At 39.9% G+C, this 24,020-nt stretch overlaps 1 protein-coding gene and 2 non-coding genes across 11 annotated transcripts in view; all 3 read left to right on the top strand.

Annotated features, from left to right (window-relative positions):
- CEP295 (centrosomal protein 295) overlaps positions 1-24,020 on the top strand; it is a 56,195-nt gene that overhangs the window by 27,748 nt on the left and 4,427 nt on the right. For 8 of the 9 annotated variants that reach the window (XR_015241161.1, XM_086678566.1, XM_086678573.1 and 5 more), the window contains 13 exons: positions 4,109-4,201; positions 4,347-4,450; positions 6,050-6,187; positions 6,626-6,723; positions 7,000-10,351; positions 11,371-11,536; positions 11,674-11,817; positions 15,812-15,955; positions 19,713-19,810; positions 20,364-20,466; positions 20,872-21,123; positions 22,239-22,378; positions 23,761-23,935. Coding sequence is in view for 8 of the 9 variants with exons in the window: in XM_086678566.1 (XP_086534692.1) it covers positions 4,109-4,201; positions 4,347-4,450; positions 6,050-6,187; positions 6,626-6,723; positions 7,000-10,351; positions 11,371-11,536; positions 11,674-11,817; positions 15,812-15,955; positions 19,713-19,810; positions 20,364-20,466; positions 20,872-21,123; positions 22,239-22,378; positions 23,761-23,935 (5,007 nt within the window). In the remaining variant the exon portion in view is untranslated. Of the gene's footprint in view, positions 1-4,108; positions 4,202-4,346; positions 4,451-6,033; positions 6,188-6,625; positions 6,724-6,999; positions 10,352-11,370; positions 11,537-11,673; positions 11,818-15,811; positions 15,956-19,712; positions 19,811-20,363; positions 20,467-20,871; positions 21,124-22,238; positions 22,379-23,760; positions 23,936-24,020 lie in introns of those variants that run through there. The other variant, XM_086678572.1, reaches the window with a different exon arrangement.
- On the top strand, positions 19,932-20,011 carry LOC112866232 (small nucleolar RNA U2-19). The gene has a single exon (XR_003224087.1). It is a non-coding gene; the product is annotated as a small nucleolar RNA U2-19 (small nucleolar RNA).
- LOC112866231 (small nucleolar RNA U2-30) lies at positions 20,199-20,268 on the top strand. Its single transcript, XR_003224086.1, has one exon. It is a non-coding gene; the product is annotated as a small nucleolar RNA U2-30 (small nucleolar RNA).

Below are 24,020 nucleotides of genomic sequence, written 5' to 3' on the forward strand. Positions count from 1 at the left end.
AAAAATATGATACCTGAAAAATCAAAGGAAGAAAATGCTTTAAAGCCCATGATGCTGCTACTTCAAGGCAGTAAATGTTAAAAACCTTAGTGAATCTCCTTCCATACACACTAACATGGTAGTATTGTTTATATATGGTTGACCCTGGCACAAAACACGTTTGAACTACGTGGGCCCAATTATACGTGGATTTTTCCATAAACATATTAGAAGATTTTTTTGGTGATGACGATGATTTGAAAAAACTCACGAACTGCGTAGCCTAAAAGTACAGAAAAAATTAAAAAGTTAGGTATTTAAGAATATAGTATATAGGGGCACCTGGGTGGCTCAGTCAGTTAAGCGTCGAACTATTGATTTCTATTCAAGTCATGATCAAGCCCCGTGTTGGGCTCTGTGCTGACAGCACAAAGCCTGTTTGGGATTCTTTCTCTCTGCCCCTCCCCAGCTCATGGTCTCTCACTTTCTCAAAATGAATAAACTTAAAAAAAAAAAAAAAAAGAATACAGTATGTAATATCTGTAATATACAAAATATGTGTTAGCTGACTGTATTATTGGTAAGACACCCGGCCATCAGTAGGCTATTAGTAGTTAAGTTTTGGGGGAGACAGGGGGCACCTGGGTGGCTCTGTCAGTTCAGGATCTGATTTAGGCTCAGGTCATGATCTCACGGTTTGTGGGTTTGAGCCCCACATCAGGCTCTGTGCTGACAGCTCAGAGCCTGGAGCCTGCTTTGGATTCTGCGTGTCCTTCTCTCTGCTACTCCCCTGCTTATACTGTGTGTGTGTGTGTGTGTGTGTGTGTGTGTGTGTGTGTGTGTGTGTCTCTCTCTCAAAAATAAATAGACATAAAATTCTTTAAAAGTTTTGGGGGAGTCAGAAGTTATAATTGGGGGTTTGGCTTCTAACTGTGGTGGTGTTCAAGGGTCAGCTATTTTAGGTCCAGTAATTGATGAACCAAAATTAACTGGCTTGCTATGGTTAAAATATTTAGCGTATTTCTAATTTTTCTTGTTATTTTTTGTGCTGTAGAGAGCATCCTTTTAGCAGTCTTTGCCCACATCTTTATTTCCTTAGGGACAACTCTTGAATTCCTGAATCAAAGAATATGAACATGTTAACAGCTTTTGAGTATATTGTGTCGCATGTTTATTTCACATTCCCACCAGAGATTTGGCTTCTTTGTTACTCTTCAAGAATTTAGGGCGTTTTTTGGTAGACAAAAAGGTTATTTTAAATACATTTCCAGAAGTTACAAAAGTCAAGCACAACAGCGTCTGAAGTTACAGACTAACAAATGAATCATAATGACATAACTCCTCTTTGATTTGTTTTTTTCCTTAGAGCTTTATCTTCTATGTATTTTTTTTAATGTGATTGGATTTGTATGGAAATATTTTGCTACCAAGTTTCTGAACCAAGTGACTTATAGCTCATGTCTAGATTTTGGATTTTATCCTAAGTACAACAGGAAACCTTCTGGAAATAGTTTCTTCCCTTGACCTCTTGATACCACCTTCTCTTGGTCTTCTTACCTTACTGGCTCCTCCTTCATAATTTCCTTCGCTGCTCTTCTCATCTCTACAACCACGAGTCCTTGCCCCCAGAGCTTGTTTCTCAGATCTTTTCACACTCCCTAAATGCCAATGTCATGACTTTACGTTACCATCTTCGAAGTGTGTGTTTCTAGCCTTGACCTCTCCTTGGAACCCCACTCATTTACTTAAATGTCTTATTTGACATCTTCCTGTGTAATCGTCATAAACTTTTCCAAAACTGAACTCTTAATATCCCCTCTAATACCCACCTGCTTTTCCTACACTCGTCCACATTTCAGTAAGTGGCAATAAAGTTTTCTTGCTGAAGCCAAAAAGCCTGTCCTTCTGGTTCCCTTTTTTATATCGTACAACCAAATCGTCACAGATCCTTTTAGTCTCACTCTCAAAACCTGTCCACAGTGCCACCACTTCTCACCACCTACTGCCCTAGTTTAAGCTAAATTTCTTGTCCAGTGCGGATTCTTGCAGTAGCCTGCTAACCGTCTTCTGTGTTCAGATTTTGTACCTTCCTGCTGTGGTGTAATCCCAGAGTCATCCTGTTAAAACACAAATCACCTCATGTCATTACTCTCGGGGAGGCCCTCCAACAACTACCCAATTCGTGCAGTTAAAACCAACGTGCTTATAGTGGCATCAAAGCCTTGCATAATCTGCTCGCGCACACACCTCTCTCCCACCACCTCTCTCACCCTACTTCCTCTTGACTTCCTTTCCAGCCACACCTCCCTCCTGAGCCACTCACCATACGCACTGTCTTCCTGGCTGTTCCGTGCACACAGCAGACATGACTCACGTGGTCTTTGCAGATTGCTGGTCTTCTTGGCTGGGATGCTCTTGGATATTTCTGTGCCTTACTCTTCCTTCAGATACTTGCTGAGACCTGGCTTTCTCAGAAAGGCCTTCTCTGTTCACTCTATACAAAATGGCAAGTTACTCCTCTCCCCCATTCCCCTTACCCTTCACTCCCTATCCCCTCTACCCTGCTTTCTCTCCATAGCTGTTACCAGCATCTCCTAGACCATAAATTTACTTTCTTGGCTTATTTGCTTCTTGCCTTGACACTCTGTCCACCCTGCACATCCTCCAATCCTGGTATAACCTCCATTGAGGGTAGGAACTTGGTTTTGTTCATTGCTGTATCCCCAAGGCTTAGACAAGTGCCTTGTGCATAAAAAAATGCTGTTAGTATTTGTTGAAATAATTGAGTAGCTTAAAGCAAGAGAGGTAAGTTTGGAAAGTCAGATGTATATATGATATTTAAAGCCATGGGAACTCTTTCAGGGGAAAGAATTTGGTGAGAAGAGGACTTAGGAGACCATTTGAGGGACTCCAGCATTTAGCAGATAACTAAAGAAGGGCAGACAGCAAAGTAGTAGAAAGGGCTGGCCAACAAAGTAGGAGAGAATATGATTTCGGAATTCAGTAAAAGGGGGATTCATCTTCAGTCATAACCAAGTTAATTTTTTGAAAGGCCCTGTATGAGTGGGCTTTCTCCAGCTTCATCTTGCTTCTTTCTCCCCCTTGTCTGACTACACCTTATATTCATTCTTAGACATCCCCACATTCTCTACCCAGCTGATTCCTCCTTACCTTTCAGATGTCCGCCTAAATGTCATTTCCTAAGACAAATCTCATTTGAGCCCCTAGCCTAATTCAGATTCGCTTATAGTACTCTATTATATAATCCTTTATTTCTCTTATATAGCACCTACCAGTTTCTAGTTTTATAATTTTTTCTGAAGATGAAAGGTGAATATGTAATGTTTCTGTCTTCCCACTTGCCTGTAAAGCCTCCTGTCCACCTTTTTAAAATGTGCCACTGTGTCCCCAGCATGTAGCACATAAGTAGGTGCCGAATAAATGAGTGAGTGAGTGAACGAATGAGTGCTTGATGCAGCGTTCCTGGCTCCCCTGATATGATCAGAAAAACTGATTTAACTTCCTTCTCTGCTCTGATTTAATAAATAACCAAAATCCTGATATCTAAAAATGTCAAGGAGGGTACTTGGGTGGCTCAGTCAGTTAAGTGTCTGACTCTGGGTTTCAGCTCAGGTCCTGATCTCACAGTTTGTGGGATTGAACCCCTCTTTGGGCTCTGTGCTGGTGGCATAGAGCCTGCTGGAGATTCTTTCTCTCCTCCTCTCTTTGCCTCTTCCCCATTTGCACTCTCTCTCAAAATAAACTTAAAATAAAAATGGACTTTCCTTAAGCTTCTCTTTTTTAAACTTTGGTACCTTGCTTATTCTACTCTTTTATGCTTTTCTCTTGTGTTTGGAACTATCAGTACACCTTTTTAATCAATTCTTCATTTTTTCCTTTTGGTTCACAATTTTCGTCTCCCATCAGTCTTCTTTTATTAGGCTCAAGTTTAATGGATAAAATATGTGGTCATCTGGAACATGACTGGATCTTAACTAAATAAGACATATAGATAAACCAAAGTTGAATTGTTAATCTGAATGCAAGTTTTTTGTTTGTTTGTTTGTTTTATTTTGTTCAGATTTAAGCTTGACAGTGATAATACATTCATAATAATGTATCTTTACAGTTGCTGAAAGTGATACTTTAACAGTTGACTCTGGACCACTTAGTAGTGAAGAGAAACCACTTTCATTGGATACAGACTATGAAAAGGAACAAGGTATTTTTATCACATTCTCAGATTAAGCTTGCTTAACATTCTTTGTTTAATACAATTACATATGTGACAAATGAATAAAGAGAATAATAGTGGTGTCAAAATTCTAAATTATTGAAACTAATTTTTGTTTTGGGGATTCTCCTAGAAATAAATGAGACTCAGCCCATCACAACTGTAGCTCAGAGTTCGGTTCTGCTTCATCCTCAAGAAGAAGCAGCCAGAATTAGAATGGCAGCAAGGCAGAAACAGGTAATCTGAACTTTTTATTTGTAGAGGTTTCTTTCTTCGGCTAGGTACCATAATGTTGTTTGATCAATGAAATTTGTCTTCCTATCTGGCTACTTTTGATACTGTTTCTTCTACCTTGTTAGAAAGGACTTCATCTCTGCTTATAAACTATTCATTTAACCCTTACTACATTCTGTTTTGTATTTAATACTTTTGTATGTATCTTATTTTCCCTGTAAAACTTACCATTTTTCTTTAAAGACAGAGACTGTCTTTTTTAAAAATTCAATTCATTTTACATAGTTTCTGGTTCAGTGCCTTATACATAATAGTAAGTGCTCAATAAATGTTCGTTGAATAAATGAGTCCCTGTCATAATATTAGATACTCAGCTAGGCTTTATAAATCTCAAAAGTTTTTCTGAAATACTCTTTTTCAGAAGAAAAATTGTAAATTCAACCTCCTTAACTATAATTTTGGTCCCATCAGCTTTAATAAAAGATTTTTTTTTTTTTAACACAAATTACCTTAAAGGTGGTTAATTGTTACTAAGCCAGTTTATAGTCATAGTTTTTATATAAATACAGTTGGGGAGTGAGAATTCTATGAGCCAGTATTCTCAGATAAGTGTTTTCTAATCAATATTCTAAAGTGATATTGTCCAATAGAGCTTTCTCTGCTGTGGAAATGTTCCATATCTGTGTCCAGTATGGTACCTGCTACATGGGCTGTTGAGTACTTGGCATGTGACTGTCGCCACTGAGGAACTGAATTTTAAGTTTTATTTAATTTTAATTCATTTACGTTTTAATAGTCACATGTAGCCAGTGTACTTCTAGAGGTACTACTGAAATATAAACGGTCCAAATTCAGTGGCTCCTATGAGTGAGGGAAAGAAAGGAAGGTGAAGACAAGAACTCGGCCGTAGCCACTACTGCCTGATCAGGAATAGGTAAAATACCACATTGAGACATTTTTTATTTTCAAAACCAGATCATTCTTCATTATCTCTAGTGGAAGTGTTCCTCTTGATAAAACTTCACATTCATTCCTTGTTCTACTTATTCAGTAAGTATTTATCTGTTATGTGTGTTCTAGGGACTGTACGAGATGCCCTCTTTAGCAGGCAACCAGTCACACTAGTCCCGTGCTCAAGAAGCTTGAGGTTCCTCTGGCATGTTCTAATTACTTGGATCTGTGTGTGTGTGTGTTGGTGTGTTGGTGTAATTATTAGAGTTTATGTGTTACCCCTCTGCCATTGTCTTCATCTGTTTCATGTCTGACAGAAAAGACACAGAATGTTGCTCATGTTTTATTTGGCCTCTAGATAACTGCACCCCTTCATGGGTGGGCCTAAGAAATCAAATTATTTGTGAGGCCTTAGTATTTAATTTCTCTAGTCATTTTTCTTACTGAGAACACTGGAAAATTAAAGGTGCGAGCACAGAATTTGGTCGAGCATCATAACAGATAAAACAGTGGCAACAAGAGAGAAAACATTACCACTTTCTTCTCGACAGCTGGTACTCTTGGTGATGAGATCGGTTTCCTTTCAATGTAATGCATGTAAACTTTTGTTGAGTTTGTCGTTAATAGATCAGTAGTATTTTTGTTACTTAGATCATGGAAATCGAAGAGCAGAAGCAAAAGCAGTTGGAATTACTTGAACAAATTGAACAACAGAAGTTACAATTAGAAACTGATTGCTTCAGGGCTCAGCTGGAAGAAGAAAAAAGAAAAAGAACTCAACAGACTGGGGTAAGATGCAGGAAATCTCATCCCTACATAGATTGTTGAGGGATAAGAAAATATGAGCAATCTTAGCATTCAGGAAAGTGAAATGCAGTTTTAATCTTATTTGGTAATTTTTTTTCTTTTAGTGCTGTATGTGTGTGTGTGTGTGTGTGTGTAGATATAGGTATACTTACACAAACCTGATGGCTTTTACGTTTCAGTTTCTAGAGGGTGCCATCGTATATGACCATGATTTATATGTAATGTGTACATTGAGCTCTTGGGCTTGGCACTAAAGGAGAATGGTGGGTTACTTCATTTCTTCATAATGGAAGTGCCAGTCTTTTGTATGAAAAATAAAGCTATGTGAAAGTTTACAGTCATCGAACTTCAGTTTATGTAAAATACTTTAGGACTTGTTTCTAGATTTGCCTTTCAACTAGTAGCTTTGTCTTTCATTAGGTCGGCACTGCTCCAGCATCACGCGCCGTCAAATCCGATGAAGATAATCACAGGCAGATGATTCGTAACTATCAACATCAGCTTTTACAGCAAAACAGGTATTAGCTAGGGTACGGTTTCTTGTGATAGTGTGTGGCTGCATCTGCAGGATTTATTATTTGGTTTATATGAATATCTAATCGGGATTCTCTTGGAACTACAACGTAGAGGTTTCTCAGAGGTCAATATGAATGTTGTTCCTTTTTTGTCATAATAGCCAACCCTGAATTGCTGTTGGTTAAATTTAATACTTGGGTTAATTGAACACTTGGGAATATAGGGCATGTTTTCCTCAAGAAAGAACAATGTTTGTTTTTTGTCTTTGTTTTTGGTAGGTTTCACAGACAGTCTGTGGAAATAGCCAGGAAGCGATTACTCGAATATCAGACTATGTTAAAAGCAAAGTACCCACCCGTGTTAGCCACTTCATTGGTATCTGATTCTGTTGTAACAGTACCACCACAGAAATCTGAAAGACCCACTGTTCTATCAGAGCATTGGGACCAAGGTCAGAGACCCAAGTTGAGTTCAGATGTTTTAGCCAAGCAGTCTCTGGAGTCAGAGGAACAGCCTAAGCAATTCTCACAGAGTGAAGTACAACAGGGAGACTATAAATTGCCTCATAAAGATTCTCATACACTTTCAAAGCCTTTGTCATATGATAGACCGCGAATATTACACGATCCTAGAGAAATAGCTGAAACGTCTACGGCAACAACTTCTCAAACTTTAGACTCCCAGCAAAGATTCTCAGAGAACAATGAACATATACCCTCTAAGCTAACTGAACATTCTTCATTCCAACCACTGGCAGCTGAGCGTGCTTTTAGTTCTCTGCCTGCTACAGTGGAATCTGGAAAAATCCAGGAACCCTTTCCAACCATAAGCAAAAGTACAGTTCCTGTCAGTCCTTCTGTAATCAGCCAAATACAGGATAAGTCTTTGCCATTCTCAGAGAATATCACAGCCCAGCAGGGTAATTTGAAGGCTCTCCAAGAACAGTTAGACCGACAGAAGGAAATTCTTCGGTCAAGACAGGAAGCTCAAGAACATTTGCTTTTGCACAAACGAAAAGAATTGGAAGGACAAACTGGCCTCTCGATATCCCTTCCATTAGTACCTCTGGATTCATTTGCTACACTGCCTTCTGCCAGAGCTGAATCAGGGAGAATCCAGGAATCTTTTCCAATCAGAGATGATACTGCAGTTTCCTCAGGCCATCTTGGGGTCCCACGACTTCAGGATAGGCTTTTGAGTTTTTCACAGCCTATCTTATCACAGCAAGATAATATTAAATTTCTCCAAGAACAGTTAAATATTCAGAGGGACAGCCAACAGGCTAGGCGAGAAGCCCAGGAAGTATTATGTGTACATAAACAGAGTGAAGTGGATGGAAGAATATGGTCTGAACAGACTGAACCCCCCTCTCTCCCATCTCAGGTGGCTCAGCATACATTGACTTTGCGACCTTCTGCCGGCACTCATTCTGGAAAAACCCAGGAGCAGTATTCATCTGAGAGTGAGAAGGGACTTCTCTCAAGCCAGCCTGAAATCCAGCAATCTCGGGATGGGTGTTTGAGTTTCCTACAGCAGTTCCTACCTTTGCATGATAGTATGAAGCTGCTCCCAGAACAGCCGACGGCACAGAAGGGCGCTCTTCAGGCGAGGCCTGAAGCCCAGGCGGAGTTGCTTTTGCAGAGACCAAGGGATTTGGGAGACAGTACGTCTGGGCAGATGAATTCTTTATTTCCACCAGTGGTTGCTCAGTGTTCAGTTGCTTCACAACCTTCTGCTAAAGCTGAGCCTAGAAGAATTTCTTTATCTGAGAAGGAGAGTACCGTTCCTTCAAGTGACTTGGTACTCCCAGCATTTCAGGACCAGCCTCGTAGTTTGCCACAGTGGGAAAATTTGACAGCACGTCAAGAACAGTTACACGTGCAGAGGGTGACACTTGGTGCTAAACAAGAAACCCAGGAATTTGTACACAAACAAAGTGAATTAGAAACAACGGTTTCTTCTGAACAGACTGGCACCTCTTTATCCCTGTCCCAGGTAGCAGAGTCTGAAAGAGTCCAGGAGTTTATGTCAGTCCAGAGTGATAGTACAGTTCCTGTAAGCCATTCTAAGATCCCGAGAGTTCAGGAAAGACTTCTGAGGTTTCCACAACATATACTACCTCTACAGGATGATTTGGAGGAACACCACAAATGGCTAGGCCTGGGGAAGGAGGCCCTTCATTTTAGCCAGAAAACCCAAGGGAATCTATCTTCTGAACAGACCGACTCCTCATTCCTGCCCCAGTTAGGACAGCCTTCATTTACCTCATTACCTTCTGCTGAATCTGGTACAACCCAGGAAGCCCTTTCAACAGAGAGTGACACTAAAATTCTTTCAAGCCATTCTCAGATCCCACAGTTGCAGGATAGGCTTTTGAGGATATCACAACTTATCCAGCCTCAACAAGATAATTTGAAGGCTCTTGGAGAAAGGTTAGCTATACAGAGAGAAGCTGTCATTCAATCTAGACAGGAAGCTCAGGAAGAATTACTTTTGCATAAACAGAGTGAGTGGAAGGAAAGAATATCTCCTGAACAGGTTGGCGCCTCTTCCTTCCTACCCCCAGTTGCACAGCATTCATTTGCTTCATTACCCCTTAGTGAATCTCGAAGAGTCCAAGAACCTTGTTCAGCTAAGAGTGATAATTTGGAGATCCCAAGATTGCCTGACAGGCTTTTAGATTTATCACAACCTGTTTTAACCCAGCCAGATCACCTGATTGCACTTCAACAAGAACACTTGTCTGCACAAAGAAATCCCCTTCCGTGCAGCAAGAAAACCCAGAAGGAATTGGTTTTGCCCAGACAGTATAAATTTGAGGAAAAGTTACCTGCTGAGCATTTTATCCAACCTCACCAGGGTGATTTGAAGGCACTTCAGCAGCAGTTAGATATACAGAGGAGATCCATGCGATCTAGACAGGAAGTCCAAGAAGAATTACTTTTGCAAAGACTAAGTAAACTGGAGAAAAAGGTCTCATCTGAGCAGACTGGCTCTTCACCCTTATCCCAGGTAGCACCGCCTGTTGCCGATTGTGAAAGAATCCAAAAGCCTTTTGTACCCAGATGTAACAGTACTGTTCCTGTAAGTCACCCTGAAATCTCAACATCACAGGACAGACCTTCGAGTTTATCACAGCCCGTTCTGCATCAGCAAGGCATTTCGACAGCACAGTTGGACTTACAAAGGGAAGTGGTGCTTTCTAATGAGAAAGTCCAGGAAGAACTTCTATTAAACAAACACACACAGTGGACTGAAAGTGAGTCTTCTGAGCATGCTCTTCCCTCTTTGTTTTCAGCTCACAAAAGAGAGCATTCATTTATTCCGCTGCCTTTTGCTGAAGTTAAATCTAAAAACAGTTGTGGATTGTATTCCTCTAAGAATGAACATGCAGCTCCCTCCAGCAATTCTGTGATCCCCAGATTTCAAGATAGGCTTTTGAGTTTTTCACCACCTGTCTTAACTCGGCAAGATAACCTGGAATTTCAGAAGCAGTTGGATCTACAAAAGCAAGTTCTGCATCACAGCCAAAAAGCCCAAGAAGAGTTGCTTATACAGAGACAGATGACACTGCAGCAGCAGATACAGAAACATCAAGAGACTTTGAAGGATTTCTTTAAATACAGTCAGGTATGTAATTAAACTTGAATGCCTAGAAATTAAATAATGGACGTAACCCAACTCAGACAAGCTAAATGTTTTTCAATCTCAGGCCTGAATAAGTTCTTAGTTATTGAGGATAAGTGGTTTGACCTTAACCGCTTTATTTTTCTACCTTAAACAATGTGGAAATTAAAAAGTAAGAATTGATCCACCGTGCATGGTGTTTCGGAGGTTAATAGTTCCTAGAAGCCCAACTGATTTCGGCCAGTAGTTTGACATAGCCAAGTGCAAACACCATTAAAAATGTAGATTGTCATTTGAAGTTTTATCATAAAGGGTTTTGAACTTACCAAAAGGTTAAATTGCATAATAGCGGAATTTCTTTTATGCAGATAGCAAGTCTTGTGCTTTCTGCATAGCACTTTGTGGACGATTGTATATGAATCAAAATTAGTACCATCTTTTTCCTTAAGTGATCATATTACCGCATGATTTTAGGGCTGATGGACAGTTAGAACTGCTGCCTGTTACTGAATTAGAGGGCAGACTCTACCACGGTCACGTAGACATCCATGTTCTCAGTAGGGGAGACAGGAGTATATTCTGAGTGTGAAGGTGTCTATTTTATTTTAAAAGGTTACTTCCTAAATCTATGGTTTAGTCTAAATAGAATTCCTTAAATCCTTTGATGTTCAAGAGAAGCTTGAGTTGAGTTCATGAGTACTTGAGTTCTAGGGATTTACTGGTCTTTTTAAGGAAAAGTAATGGGGAAAGAAAAGCAGGGGGGAGTCCTCAAGTAGAATGTCTTACGAAAGATACAGTGGAAGCTGAGTTTTAAGTCCAACATTGTACTTTTCAATGGAATATGGTTTCTGTATAAGAAGCATTTCTCATCTTTTTTTATGTATAAAGCTGTAATAGTGTGAGTGATGGAATTATTTATTTGCTTGAGGTTCTAATTTAAAAAGGGCAGTACACATCTGATGAATTCTTCACATGATCTCTCATTTTGTGTCATCCCCACCCTCAATTGTCCACTTTTTCAGATAAGTCAGCCCACAGTTGGAAATGACGTGCAAAGTCAGAAGCTCAGAGAGTGGCTTCCTCGTCCCCAAGACCTAGCAGGAGACGATCAGGAAAACATTAGGCCTGTTACTAGGAGCAACTCCGATGACACTCAGCTGCTTTCAGAAAGTAGTGCCAAGCAAAGTGGTAAGATAATTGCATTTTATTGTTAACTGTCTGCTGGTTACTCTTTGCTTTCACCTCCCGCAACCCTCTGGCTGAAGAAAAGTTTGTCGTATGTTAACAGATCTGTACTATGCCTAACTTTGTCTCTGACTTGATAGGCAAGCATCTGGACAAAGAACTGGACAGGAGATCCTCCAAGCCGCCTGTAGCAAAAGTTAAATGTGGATTGGATTTGAACCAACACGAACTTAGTGCTATACAAGAGGTAGAATCACCAGCAAGTGGCAGAACTTCTCTACTAGGTAAACATATGGTTTGATAAAATAGGGTTTTGTTTTTAATTTTTTTAACATTTATTTAATTTTGGGAGGGGGAACTAGCACTAGTGGGGCAGGGGCAGAGAAAGAGAGACAGAGGATCTGAAGCAGGCCCTGTGCTGTGAGTGGAGAGCCCAACGACGGGCTCGAACCCACAAACCGTGAGATCATGACCTGAACCAAGAGTCCGAAGGCTTAATTGACTGAGTCACCCAGGCGCCCCAATAAAATGTGATTTGTTTAATAGTTTGCCGGTTTTCTACATTTTTTTCAGGATGCTAAATTTTTGTTTTGAAGATACAGACTGCGAATACTCATGAAAGAAAAAAATGGGTTTACATAAACAGTATTTAAAATTTGGACTTAAAGAAATGTGGCATTAGGGAACTAATTTCTTCTTGTGTATGGTGAAAACCTATTTACTGTATTCCCTATGCTTCCTTTCATATCTGCCTTCTAAACCTGTTTCTTTAGGAGTAACTCTTTTTTTCTCTTCTTCTTTGCTGCTTTTCTACTTCAGTACCTTCACTGCTCTTTTCGTGTATCTTTTGAGGATAATTATTATGCTTAAAATTCTGGCTTTATGAACAGTTACAAGCAGGTATAGTTCTTCTCTCTACTTCTTCCTAGATGCAGTTATCTGGAAAATTCCTCCCTGCGATCTTTAGTAAATAGCCCTGTTTGAGTTTCATAATGATTTTTAGATTTCAGACTCAAGCAAATAATTGATCGAGTTTATCCAAGCAGATCCTTGTGTCGATCTCTCCGACACGCAGTAACCCATCACCACTTCTCAGTTCTTGTTCCGCTCTGGCACCTGCCTGTTTCCCTGCCCACTGCCACTCACTTCATGCAGACTCCTGAGTGGCTGCTACGGCTTCCAGTGTTCCCTGTTTGCAGTCTAGCTTTACTCTCATTTTCCCATGGCATATTCAGAGTAGTCTCCCTCTGCATCTCCGTGTTTGAAACTCTTCACCGGGTTTCCCTTCGAGTCGAGGAGTAAGTCTAAATTAAGTCAGAGTCCCTACTGTCACCTGCAGGCCCTTCGTGATCTTGCTCCTTCCTTCAGGGTGGGGTTCACTGCTACTTCCCTGTAAATTTGTCCTGAGCTATCAAGTGTCCCGCCCCCTGCCTTTGGGAGCTTTTATCCTAGCCTTTATCACACTTCTTTGGGTAACACTTCTAGTCAGAATACTACAGGCACACAGTTTAAAAAGGCAAATAGCGCTAAAAGGTTATAACATGAAACAGCATGTTTTCCTGCCCCTACCCACCCTTCACCCCTTAACTTTACCAGAGACAGCCACTTTTCAAGTCTTTTATGTTTCTTCTTATATTTACCACTATCCTTGGCAATAAATTTCAGGAAAAATCCAGCTAAATTACTATCATGCTAACATGTTAAGTTTTTTTCACTGTTCAGTTAGTGTGCTATATTTCCTTTTTTGTAAAAATTTTTTTTTTTAATGTTTATTTTTGAGAGAGAAACAGAGTGCGAGTGGGGGAGGGGCAGAGAGAGCTGGAGACGCAGAATCCAAAGCACGCTCCAGGCTCCGAGGTGTCAGCACAAGAGTCTGACGTGGGGCTCAAACTCACAAATGGCGAGATCGTGACCTGAGCTGAAGTTGGATGTTCAACCAATTGAGACACCCAGGCACCCCCTAAAACTTCTTTTCTATAGTAAATTGTCATTTTTTATTTGCTTAAAGTTTCTGTTGAATGTCTGTCTTCTTACACTAATACTTCTGTTAAATACCTCTAATGTAAGGGAAGATCACACTATTTTCTCTGTGAAACACCTAGTTGGAAGTTGGAGGACAGCTGTTCTGCATTGTTAAGGGTGTTAGCGCTTCCAGAAGGGACAAAAACTGCTTCTTGGAAAGGTACCAAACCACAGTTATACAGAAAAAGATAAGCAGTACGTTTGTAGTTACTAAAATTTCATGGAGGTAGGAGGCAATTAGAGCAAGAAATAATGACTACAAAGACTGATGATAAAAGTAATGTTGAGAAACACTGATCTATATCGATCCTCTAATTTTCTTCTCTATAGTTCATTTCTTTTGGTTTTACTTTCTGGAAGAATTGCCTCAGTGTATTTCTAACTTACGAATTTTTATTTTGACAATCACATTGCACTTTCTAAAAGCTTACTCTTCCTGTCTTTTTCCTTTTTCATAGCATCCTGCTGTTGTGTCACCAATGCAATTAACTACTTTGAATATATATATATATATATATATATATATATATATATATGTGTGTAGTGTTTTGTTTGTTTGGGTTCCTGTATTTTCTCTGTCCAAATTCTTTTGTTCCTTTTTTGTTGTTTCTGATTTTTTTAGAGGCTTTTCTCTAATATCTTGCATATTTGAGTGGGATGCTCATGGCTAATTAGAAATTCTGGGGGCGCCTGGGTGGCTCAGTTGGTTAAGCGTCCGAGTTCAGCTCCTGTCATGATCTCACGGTTTGTGGGTTCGAGCCCCACGCCAGGCTCTGTGCTGACAGCTTGCTCAGAGCCTGGAGCCTGCTTTGGATTCTGTGTCTCCTTCTCCCTCTGCTCCTTCTCTGCTGGGACTTTGTCTCTTTGTCTCGAAAATAAATAAATGTTAAAAAAAAAAAAAAAGAAAAGAAATTGTGTAGTTGGCGGCCCTGTTTCCTGCTGGACTTCATTAGAAAAGGTGGTTTCTCATCAGGCACCCTCAATTTAGTATCTGTGGTTCTTTCCTTGAGGCAGTTTAGAGTTTAGTTTCTTCAAGGAAAGATCTGCCAAGCTTGATACAAGTCTGGCTGTTGCTGTTATGGAGCCAGACCTGGGGGGAATCTGCATTGAGGATGCAGACTTTACTACCCCTGACTTCCTTTTGGCACTCTTACTTCCTCCCACCCTTGTTTTCTTTCAGTGCCAAGCCCCCCCTGAGTTCAGAGTGTACTGGATTCAGTTTCTCCAGAGCATAAATCGTTAGTCTCCTCTGGGGATAAATGTAGGCGGTGGGATGGGTCTGTTCGCAGTACATATTTTTAAACATTGTCCCTGTCTTCAGTTCCCTGGTGCACACTTTCCTTATGTAATATTCGGTGCCTTTAACTGCCAAGTTTTTCTAAGGTGGTGCACAGTAGATTAGCTTCTACTTTTGGGTATCTCCCATGCCTCTATTTCCTTACTTGTTCATTATTATATTTGTATCAAAGTATAATATTCAGAGAATTGCACAAATCATAAGGGTTTATTTCAGTGATTATCGCTGTAATAGCCATCCCCATGTAGCCACCACTCAGGTCAAGAACTAGAGTGTTACAGAACTCCGTAGACTGTCCTCTCGCGTCCTCCCAACTATGGCCTCTCAGTTCTCTCCAGAGCAAACCTCTGTCTTGATGTCAAACCACAGATTAGCCGTGGTTATTTTGACTTTATGCTATCAACACATACCTTAGAATACTACCAGTGGTTAGTGAATTCTCCAGGAACTTGATCCTGTGATTGGTCAATACTGAAGTATTATCTGGTATTTGAACTAGGAGCAGCCTTAAAGTTAGGGAAATGGAAGTGAAGTAATTTAAAGGCCTGTGTGAAAAACTTAAGCGGTTATTATTTCCTTGCTACATACATCAGGTGTGTAAAATTTCAGATTTTTATCTGTAATCTCTATTGCCTTTTTTGTTTGTTTTTGGGTTTTTTTTTATTTTAATTTTTAATTTTTTTTAAGTTTATTTATTTATTTTGAGAGAGAGATGGCACAGGGGAGGGGCAGAGAGAGAGGGAGACAGAGAATCCCAAGCAGGCTGCTTGCTGTCAGCACAAAGCCCGACACAAGGCTTGAACTCGTGAACCATGAGATCATGACCCGAGCCAAAACCAAGAGTCAGGCACTTAACCAACTGAGCCACCCAGGCGCCCCTAAATAGCCATTTTTATTTTAACTAACTGTGGAAATGTAAGTGGAAATGTAATGAGTCCATCTTTTTTTTTTCCTTGCAGATTCTTGTCAAGACAGGGATCCCCTGAGGGTCTCAATAAGCCGAGAACAAAGTTTCTTTGGGAGCCCACTGGACTGTGAACCATTTGGTTGTCTTTACCCGGTTGCCCAGGAGAACGTCTGTGGTGCTAACTCCAGTGAAGCAGGTGAGAGACCAGTGGAATTCCTGTGCACAGAGATATTTATTGTAGTGTAATTTATAATGACAAGTGGTAGATAACTTTAATGACGGTTGGGAATAGAATCCTTATGGCGCATCCGTAATGTGCAGTTCTGTGTACTTGTTAAATAAAGGGGGGGTAAAACCTGTCTTTATGGTGTAAAAATTGTATGGAATTATCATCACCAAAGTGTTGGTACAGGTTTACCTTTGTTGGAGGCCAGGTTTCACTTTCTATTTTATATGCTTATGTATTGTAGGGTTGTTTGTTTTGTTTTGTTTTGTTTTACAAAAAGCATGTACTGTTTACACAAAAAGTTGAATGAGGGAAGTGGAGTTTATTTAGAGAATGGTAATTTTGCTTTTAAATTGTTTCACTAAATAAATGCTGATGGGAAGCATATGAGGATATAAAGTTTTCACAGTTGGCAACTTCTGCAAATTTTGTTTAAGCTTATTTGTAACAATCCACATTTAACTTAATACTGTTAAATATTATCTTTAAAAAATTCTGTGGTATTCTAAATGACGTGCTTTATGTTCACTTTTAAATATTTGGAAAATAGAGTTGCAAGGGAAAAATTTTAAAGTACTTAATCCTGCCACCAAAACACAACCAGATTAATTTCTTCACTTATGAATTTCTGTTTTATAGGTATAATATTGCTTGCCCTACAAAGCATAGTTCCAGTGCTGCTTCATTAGTGCCAATACTTTTCAGCAGTTAACCTTTTCCAAGCAGATTTCTTTTAATTTTAGCCATCACTGTCGTTTAATAGAGTGAGAGATGAGAGAGAGCCATTCTCTTTTGAGGGTTTATAGAGAATTTCACATCTCTTTTTAATTGGAGATTGAAATACCTGCAAAGGATATAATTTCCAGTGAATTAGAGTTTTTGATATTTTGTTTATTTACTTTTTAAAAAAAATGTATTTACTTATTTTTGAGAGAGACAGAAACAGCACAAGTGGGGAAGGGGCAGAGAAAGAGGGGCAGAGAGAAATCCAAGCAGGCTCCGTGCTGTCAGCTTAGGGCCCCATGTGGGGCTTGAACTCACAAAACGTGAGATCATGACCTGAGCCAAAACTGAAAGTTGGATGCTCAACCAACTGAGCCACCAAGGTGCCCTGAGTTTTTGACATTTTAAAATGGAACTGTTACCATTCTTCTAAATTTAGCCAAAGAATACTTGTATTTCCTTTTTATTCTACCCGCAACCATCCTCTAGCCAAAGAGGACCAGGAACATAGCCATAGTTGAACAAAGTGGAATGTTCTGACTTGTTGCAGGGAGGTAGAATGCCCAGCACAGGGAGCTGTGAGGTGTTTCAGGACAGGTATTAGAAAGGACTTACTGTAAGATTCGGGCCTGTATTTGGTGATCTGGGGGAGGCTTTAAGGAAATGGGCCTTGCTTATGAGTATTGGATGTTATCAAGAAGCAGGGGCAATTCCACTCTTGGGTACCATAAAAACTTATCCAGGAGGTAGGAATGATGGTGCAAGGCTTATGAAAACTACGCTTAGTAAAGAAGCATCAGTTACTCAGAAAAAAAAAAAAGGCAAGAGAGAAAACACCAAAGTGCAGTAAGTGGTTGCTTGTGAATGGTAGGAAAAGGAAGAATTTTATTTCTTCGTAACTTTTGAAATCGTAACTAGCATCTATTGCCTTTATTATAAATTATCCAAGGTTTTTCGTTTTGAGAGAGAGAGAACGCGTGGGAGAGGCAGAGAGAAAGGGAGAGAGAGAGAATCCCAAGCAGGATCCACAATGTCACTGTAGAGCCCGACACGGGAGCTCTAACCCATGAACAGTGAGATTGTGACCTGAGCCGAAATCAAGAGTCAAAGTTAAGACTCTTAAGCCAAAACGCTTAACCAACTGAGTCACCCAGACAGCCCTCTAAATTATCATTCTTAATTATGTCTGACAGATTAAACATATATAAAAATTACAGATTCTGTCTCAATAATTCAGGCCATGGCAAAGAGATGCTTGATCATTTTTATGGTTTGGATAATACTCATGGTTTTGTTTATGTTTAGACATGCATACCAGTGGCCTGATTTTTGTCTTGATCCATCATAGTCACAGAATGGCCTTTTCTGTTGGTACCATGAAATTCCTCATGTTTAACAGAACACCAAGGCCTCAGTGATAGTGCTGGGTCAGCTCCTAGTTCTCAGGGACTGCTTTTCTCTTATAATCATCCCTGGATTCAGATCTTTTCTGTCCTAGAAAACAAGGTCCTAGCTTTCTACTTCTTCTCTGTTCCCTCCCTTCCTCTTTATCCAGGTCTTCATCACCTTGCCTTAATTTCTTTAGTAGGTTAAGTGGGATCACTAACTTCAAGCTCTGTAGCCTTTGCTTTTGTAGGAAAGCAGGAAACGGGGCTTTGCTTCTGAAGGAAAGCAGGAAATTCTTGGGTAGCATGGGAAGATTACTCTGCTTAAGGCATTACCCTGCTTTCGTGATGCTACTTCCCTTTTTGAGTAATCTCATCATGGGCCCCGTCTATCAGGGACAAACCAGTGACCCTTTTTTCTCTGCCAACTGCCTTTGGGGACCTGTCCATTGAATTCTTCAACATCGTTAATTACTCTGACCTTGTTCCTTTCTCATTTTTATTTTTCACCTCTTACCAGTACCCAAATCCTCCCTCTTGGGGAGTCTTCTTGGTATCCGTGTAGAGTTGTGATTATGAATTGAAAAACTGCAGATTAATTTCCTATCTCCCAACTAGCTTTTGAAATGAGCTGCCTAAGAAAAAAATAACAACTTACCCTGCAATTCACCATATCTTAGTTTCTTTACTGAAAATTGTAGTGTGTATTGAAGAAACCGAGTAACAGTTTATTGGTTAGAACAGTTAGGTCACAATGATATATTTTTTAATGAACTAGAAGAGAATAAAAAAGTGTTTAAGAACAGATTGTACTTACTATAATATTTGGTATTAGCTTTGCTTCTGCTTCATTATCCATAATATAAATATTATGAATTTATGAGTAATATGCATGCATGGCCTGGGTTATCTTTTAGAACACTTCTCACACAAACATTTAAGAAACATACTGTTAATGTGTATGATATCTTGTAATAAAATCACGGTGATAATGAGACACGAAGTTTATGTATTTGGTGGCACAGTTTTAATTTTATTCTGTTTTAGAGCCACAGATGACTATACGCTTTGGCCAGTTTTCTCATAAACTCCTTGGAGTAAGAGAGAAATTAACTCAGAATACCTGAATTATCAAGTGAGGCAAAATAATGTTTATATATTTTTAATACATCAAATATAATTAAGAATCATTCATAATAAAAGCAGTATGTGCTCATTGTGATTCTAGAAAGCACCGAAAGTAAAATTCCTCTTTTTCCTACCACTTGTTGCACTTTGATGTTTTTGTCTTTTTTTATATGCATTTTTCTCAACTTTGAGATCATCTTGTATTCATGATAGAATATTCTTCACTTAATAACAAAAGCATTTCCCATCATACTAGCAGTTTTCTATTTTTCATAGAGTAATAACAAGTACAGTTTTCCAGGGAAAAGGTGACTAGGAAATGTTTTTAATGAATAATAAAATGAATGTTTTTGTTTCTTTTTGGTCTAAGATAAGGCAATCTTACAAAGCAAAATATGAAAGAAAATTGTCGGAAAACAGAAATGATGTCCTTTGGTGCTAAGAACTTGATTTGTAATAGTCTAAATTCTCTCCCCTCCCCTCCATTTCAGTCAAGGTCAAGGAGGCTGTGACTGAGAATGATACAATATTAAGTTATGCTGTGGAGGAAGAACATACATATCTGAGTCCACCTGTGAAGCCACATAATGTTAGTAATGTCTTAATGTGTACCCCATTGTTGGACCTGTTTGGTTTTACGTTGTCTTTAGTTTATACAAGTTGTGAAATGTTAAAGTCTGTGTTCTCTGAGATCTACTCTTCCTGAAGTGGATCAATGATGAAAATAGCCAAATCTGAGCATCAGAAGACTTTCCAGTCTATCTGATGCATGATCTCTGTAGTTCTGAGAAGCAAAAGTAATTTCAAACAGTAAGGGCCTATGTCTGGTGTGTGTGTGTGTGTGCGTGCGTGCGTGCGTGCGTGCGTGCGTGCATGTGTGTGTGTGTAAAGGTGATAGTATATAACCGAGAACTTGATGAATGAGATAGGGATGGGGTGGAGGAGATACGTGTGTGTATGAAAGTCTAATCAGTTCTGAGCAATGATGAAAAGGTTTTAGTACTGACCTTTACAGCTATGAAGGTTTCTACACTTGATCTGAGCTCAGAATTGATAACTGCTAAAAGAGAACTGTTACTGATTTGAGTTTTTTCTAGCTATTACTTCCTACATTGTAGTCTAATGTTCCCCTTAATTTTTAGGCTGAAACAGAAGAGATTTATCATGAGCCATTATCATCAATAACTGTTTCTACTGGGAGCTTTTTAAGTTATGAAAACACAGATTTGAGCCTTACAGATGCAGGTAATAATGTCAAAATGTTTGTAAATAAGTTGAAGGACCAGCATCAGTGGAGTTTGATAGATTGGTGAGAGCAAACATTGAGAGATCATCCCAATGTGCTGAGAGGGATTGTTTCTTTAAATCTCAGGAGTAAACTATTCATGCCTGACAGAATATTGGACAGTATGATACTCTAACCATGATTGGAAGTCACAGGCCTGCAGACCCACAGAGATGCTCTGTGGATCTCCAACTACATTTTGACAATTATCTGCTATGGTCATATTTTCCCATTCAGTGGGAATCTATCTGAGCAGATTTCTTCATTGCCTTGCTCCCTTATCAACGTATATTGTTGGGCCTCCCAAAATGTATCTCTAAGGAAGTGCCCAGCCATTAAATATTTTCCCTAAACTCAATTTTCAGGGTCATTTTCAGAGCATGCATCGGACCACAGGGAACAAGAACCTACCACTGCTAAAGAAGAGGAAACAAATGTATTAAGTTCTGTAGTTCCTGCATCACAAGTCAGTTATCAAAGGCAGGACCCTGGGGAAGTTCATAAACCTGTGTTGCCTGCAGTGGAAAAATTCACATCTGGTCAGACACACCTTCAGCAGATGATGGAAAAGCACATAAATGAAGCAAATTTGATGACTGAGAAGACAGACTTGCGGGGTAAAATGATTTTGAACAATACTTGTATATAACCTTTCATCCTTTCAGTTTGAAGGAGTGATTGAGCTTCGTGTTTTTGTTTTTTAATGTTAATTCATTTTTTGAGAGAGGGAGACCGAGCAGGGGAGGGGCAGAGAGAGAGAAGGAGACACAGAATCCAAAGCAGGCTCCAGGCTCTGCGCTGTCAGCACAGAGCCTGATGTGGGGCTCAAACCCACGAACTGTGAGATCGTGACCTGAGCCAAAGTCAAGACGTTTAGCCGACTGAGCCACCCAGGTGCCCTGAGCTTTATGTTTTTATGGACTGCTGCAGCAGTTATGACATGGACACGGCAAACAGGGCATTTAGTGCAAGAGGGGATCTGGGACAAATCAGAGTGAAGAACATATAGAAGAGATCAACAAATCTTCCGTTACCATTGCAAAGTTAGCTCTAACAGCTGAGGCCCTATTGCCAGTATTGAGAAAGGAGTTCACAGATGAGACCATTGAGTCCTAGTGTGATCGTTTTTAGCTGTGACACCATGGGCAGGCTGCTCGTTATTCTTTCATCTTCTCTAAAAGAGGGATGTTGGAGACTAAACAAAATGATACACATGAAGTACAATGCCTGACCCATAGTAACACCCAGGACAGTGAACAAGGATTTTTTTTTTCTTTTTTTCTAATGTTTGTTTATTTTTGAGAGAGAGCCCGAGCAGGGGAGGAGCAGAGAGAAGGGGGCGACAGAGGATCCGAAGTGAGCTCTTTGCTGACAGCGGATAGCCCAGTGCAGGACTCAAACTGTGAGATTGTGGCCGGAGCCAAAGTTGGACACTTTTTTTAAAAATCCCTGATCCTAAAATGAACTGAGAATAACAAAGCTTATAGCAAAACAGTGATCATAATGGCTTCTTACTCCTAATTATTAATCTCTTACTTTAGAGCTAGTAAAAATGGAAATGTTGTCAAAAGGTTTTGGTCATTGAGTATCCTCATGTTTTGTATGTTGGACATGATGATAGGACTTAATTTGAAAGCATCTACTGGTAATGAAAAAAAAAATGGAAAGAATTTTGTTGAATTGGGAGTTACCTAAAACTAAATTTTATCTTTTTTTCTCAAAATTCTAACAGTTGATCTTGACTTTCCGGAATTAGAACACACTTTTCCAAATCTGCATCATCAGCTATTTAAACCCTTAGAACCACATCCAGATTTTGATATGTTATCATCATACTCTGGGATTTCTCAAGACAGCAGAGACTTTTACCAGGTAAAGTAATGTAGATGCTTCATTGCTGTGAGTTTCCAAAAACAGTTTTTCTTCTGTTAGAGCAGAACAGTGGTTCTTAGCCTTGGCTGCTGATTAGAATCCTGTGGCAAGTCTTTAAAAATCCCAGTGCTTGGACTGTGCCCAGAACAGTTAAATCAGAATCTCCAGGAGTGCTTTAGATTATCAGGATTTTTTTTAGGCTCCCCAAGTGATTCTAATGTGGAACCAAGATTGAAAACCAGCTGCACTAGAATTTTGTCCTGTGAGCCTTATCTCCAGCTAAGGATTATAATCCATAAGATGCTCAAGAACGTTTTTATTGTCATTTGTTATTAATATTTTTAAGTTTATTTACTTTGAGAGAAAGAGCAGGGGAGGAAAGAGAGGGAGGGAGAGAGAATCCCAAGCAGGCTCCTCACTGTCAGTGCAGAGCCCAGTGCGGGGCTCGATCTCACGGTTCGTGAGATCATGACTTGAGACAAAATCAAGAGTCGGATGCTTAACTCCCTGAGCCACCCAGGTGTCCCTGTTATTTTATTTTTTTGATTTTTCAAAATTAATGCCTCTTCCTACATAGTACAGCAGCTGAGATTCAAATCAGGTCTTTTGCTCCCATACCCTGACCTCCCCGGCTGTCCTTACATAATAGTTCCTGCTTTTAGAAGACGATCTCATCATATTCTAAACTCTTATCTGGTTAATTTGCAGTTTGTTTTCTAAATAATCTTTTTAAAAAAAATTTTTTTTTTTCAACATTTATTTATTTTTGGGACAGAGAGAGAGCATGAACGGGGGAGGGGCAGAGAGAGAGGGAGACACAGAATCCGAAACAGGCTCCAGGCTCTGAGCTGTCAGCCCAGAGCCCGACGCGGGGCTCGAACTCACGGACCGCGAGATCGTGACCTGGCTGAAGTCGGACGCTTAACCGACTGCGCCACCCAGGCGCCCCTAAATAATCTTTTTTTAAAAAGCCTCTTGGGGCGCCTGGGTGGCGCAGTCGGTTAAGCGTCCGACTTCAGCCAGGTCACGATCTCGCGGTCTGTGAGTTCGAGCCCCGCGTCAGGCTCTGGGCTGATGGCTCAGAGCCTGGAGCCTGTTTCCGATTCTGTGCCTCCCTCTCTCTCTGCCCCTCCCCCGTTCATGCTCTGTCTCTCTCTGTCCCAAAAAAATAAATAAACGTTGAAAAAAAAAAAATTAAAAAAAAAAATAAATAAAAAGCCTCTTTCATATTGACTGAAATGGAAGAATGGGTTTAAATAGTCAAATTACTAGTGTGAAAGAGAAGTGGTAATTAAGGAAGAGTAGTATCATAAGAACGTGATTATTGATTCGGTTGGTAATACATAATCAGTATTTCAGCCTTTCTCTGTTGTTTTCGTCAGAACTCTGATTCTTCATGGGAAAGCCACCGTACTACCGTTTCATCCAAAAGTACAGCTTCCTTTACAGCGCTGAGAACCAGCCTGAATCCTTCTAACACAAGCCCGAACCAGCAACCTGACCCTCACTTGGCTCATGCTGCAGCTCAGATTTTTGCTACAGAAAACATTACTGAGGGTGTGTATGATTAAGTTAGAAAAAGTTAAAGAAACTCCACTGCTTTTTCCATGGTTTACATCCATTTTCTTTGGAAATTGTGCCT

Source organism: Puma concolor, chromosome D1 (genome assembly GCF_028749965.1).
Source record: "Puma concolor isolate L17-30 chromosome D1, mPumCon1.1.hap2, whole genome shotgun sequence".
NCBI classification, from domain to species: Eukaryota; Metazoa; Chordata; class Mammalia; order Carnivora; family Felidae; genus Puma; species Puma concolor.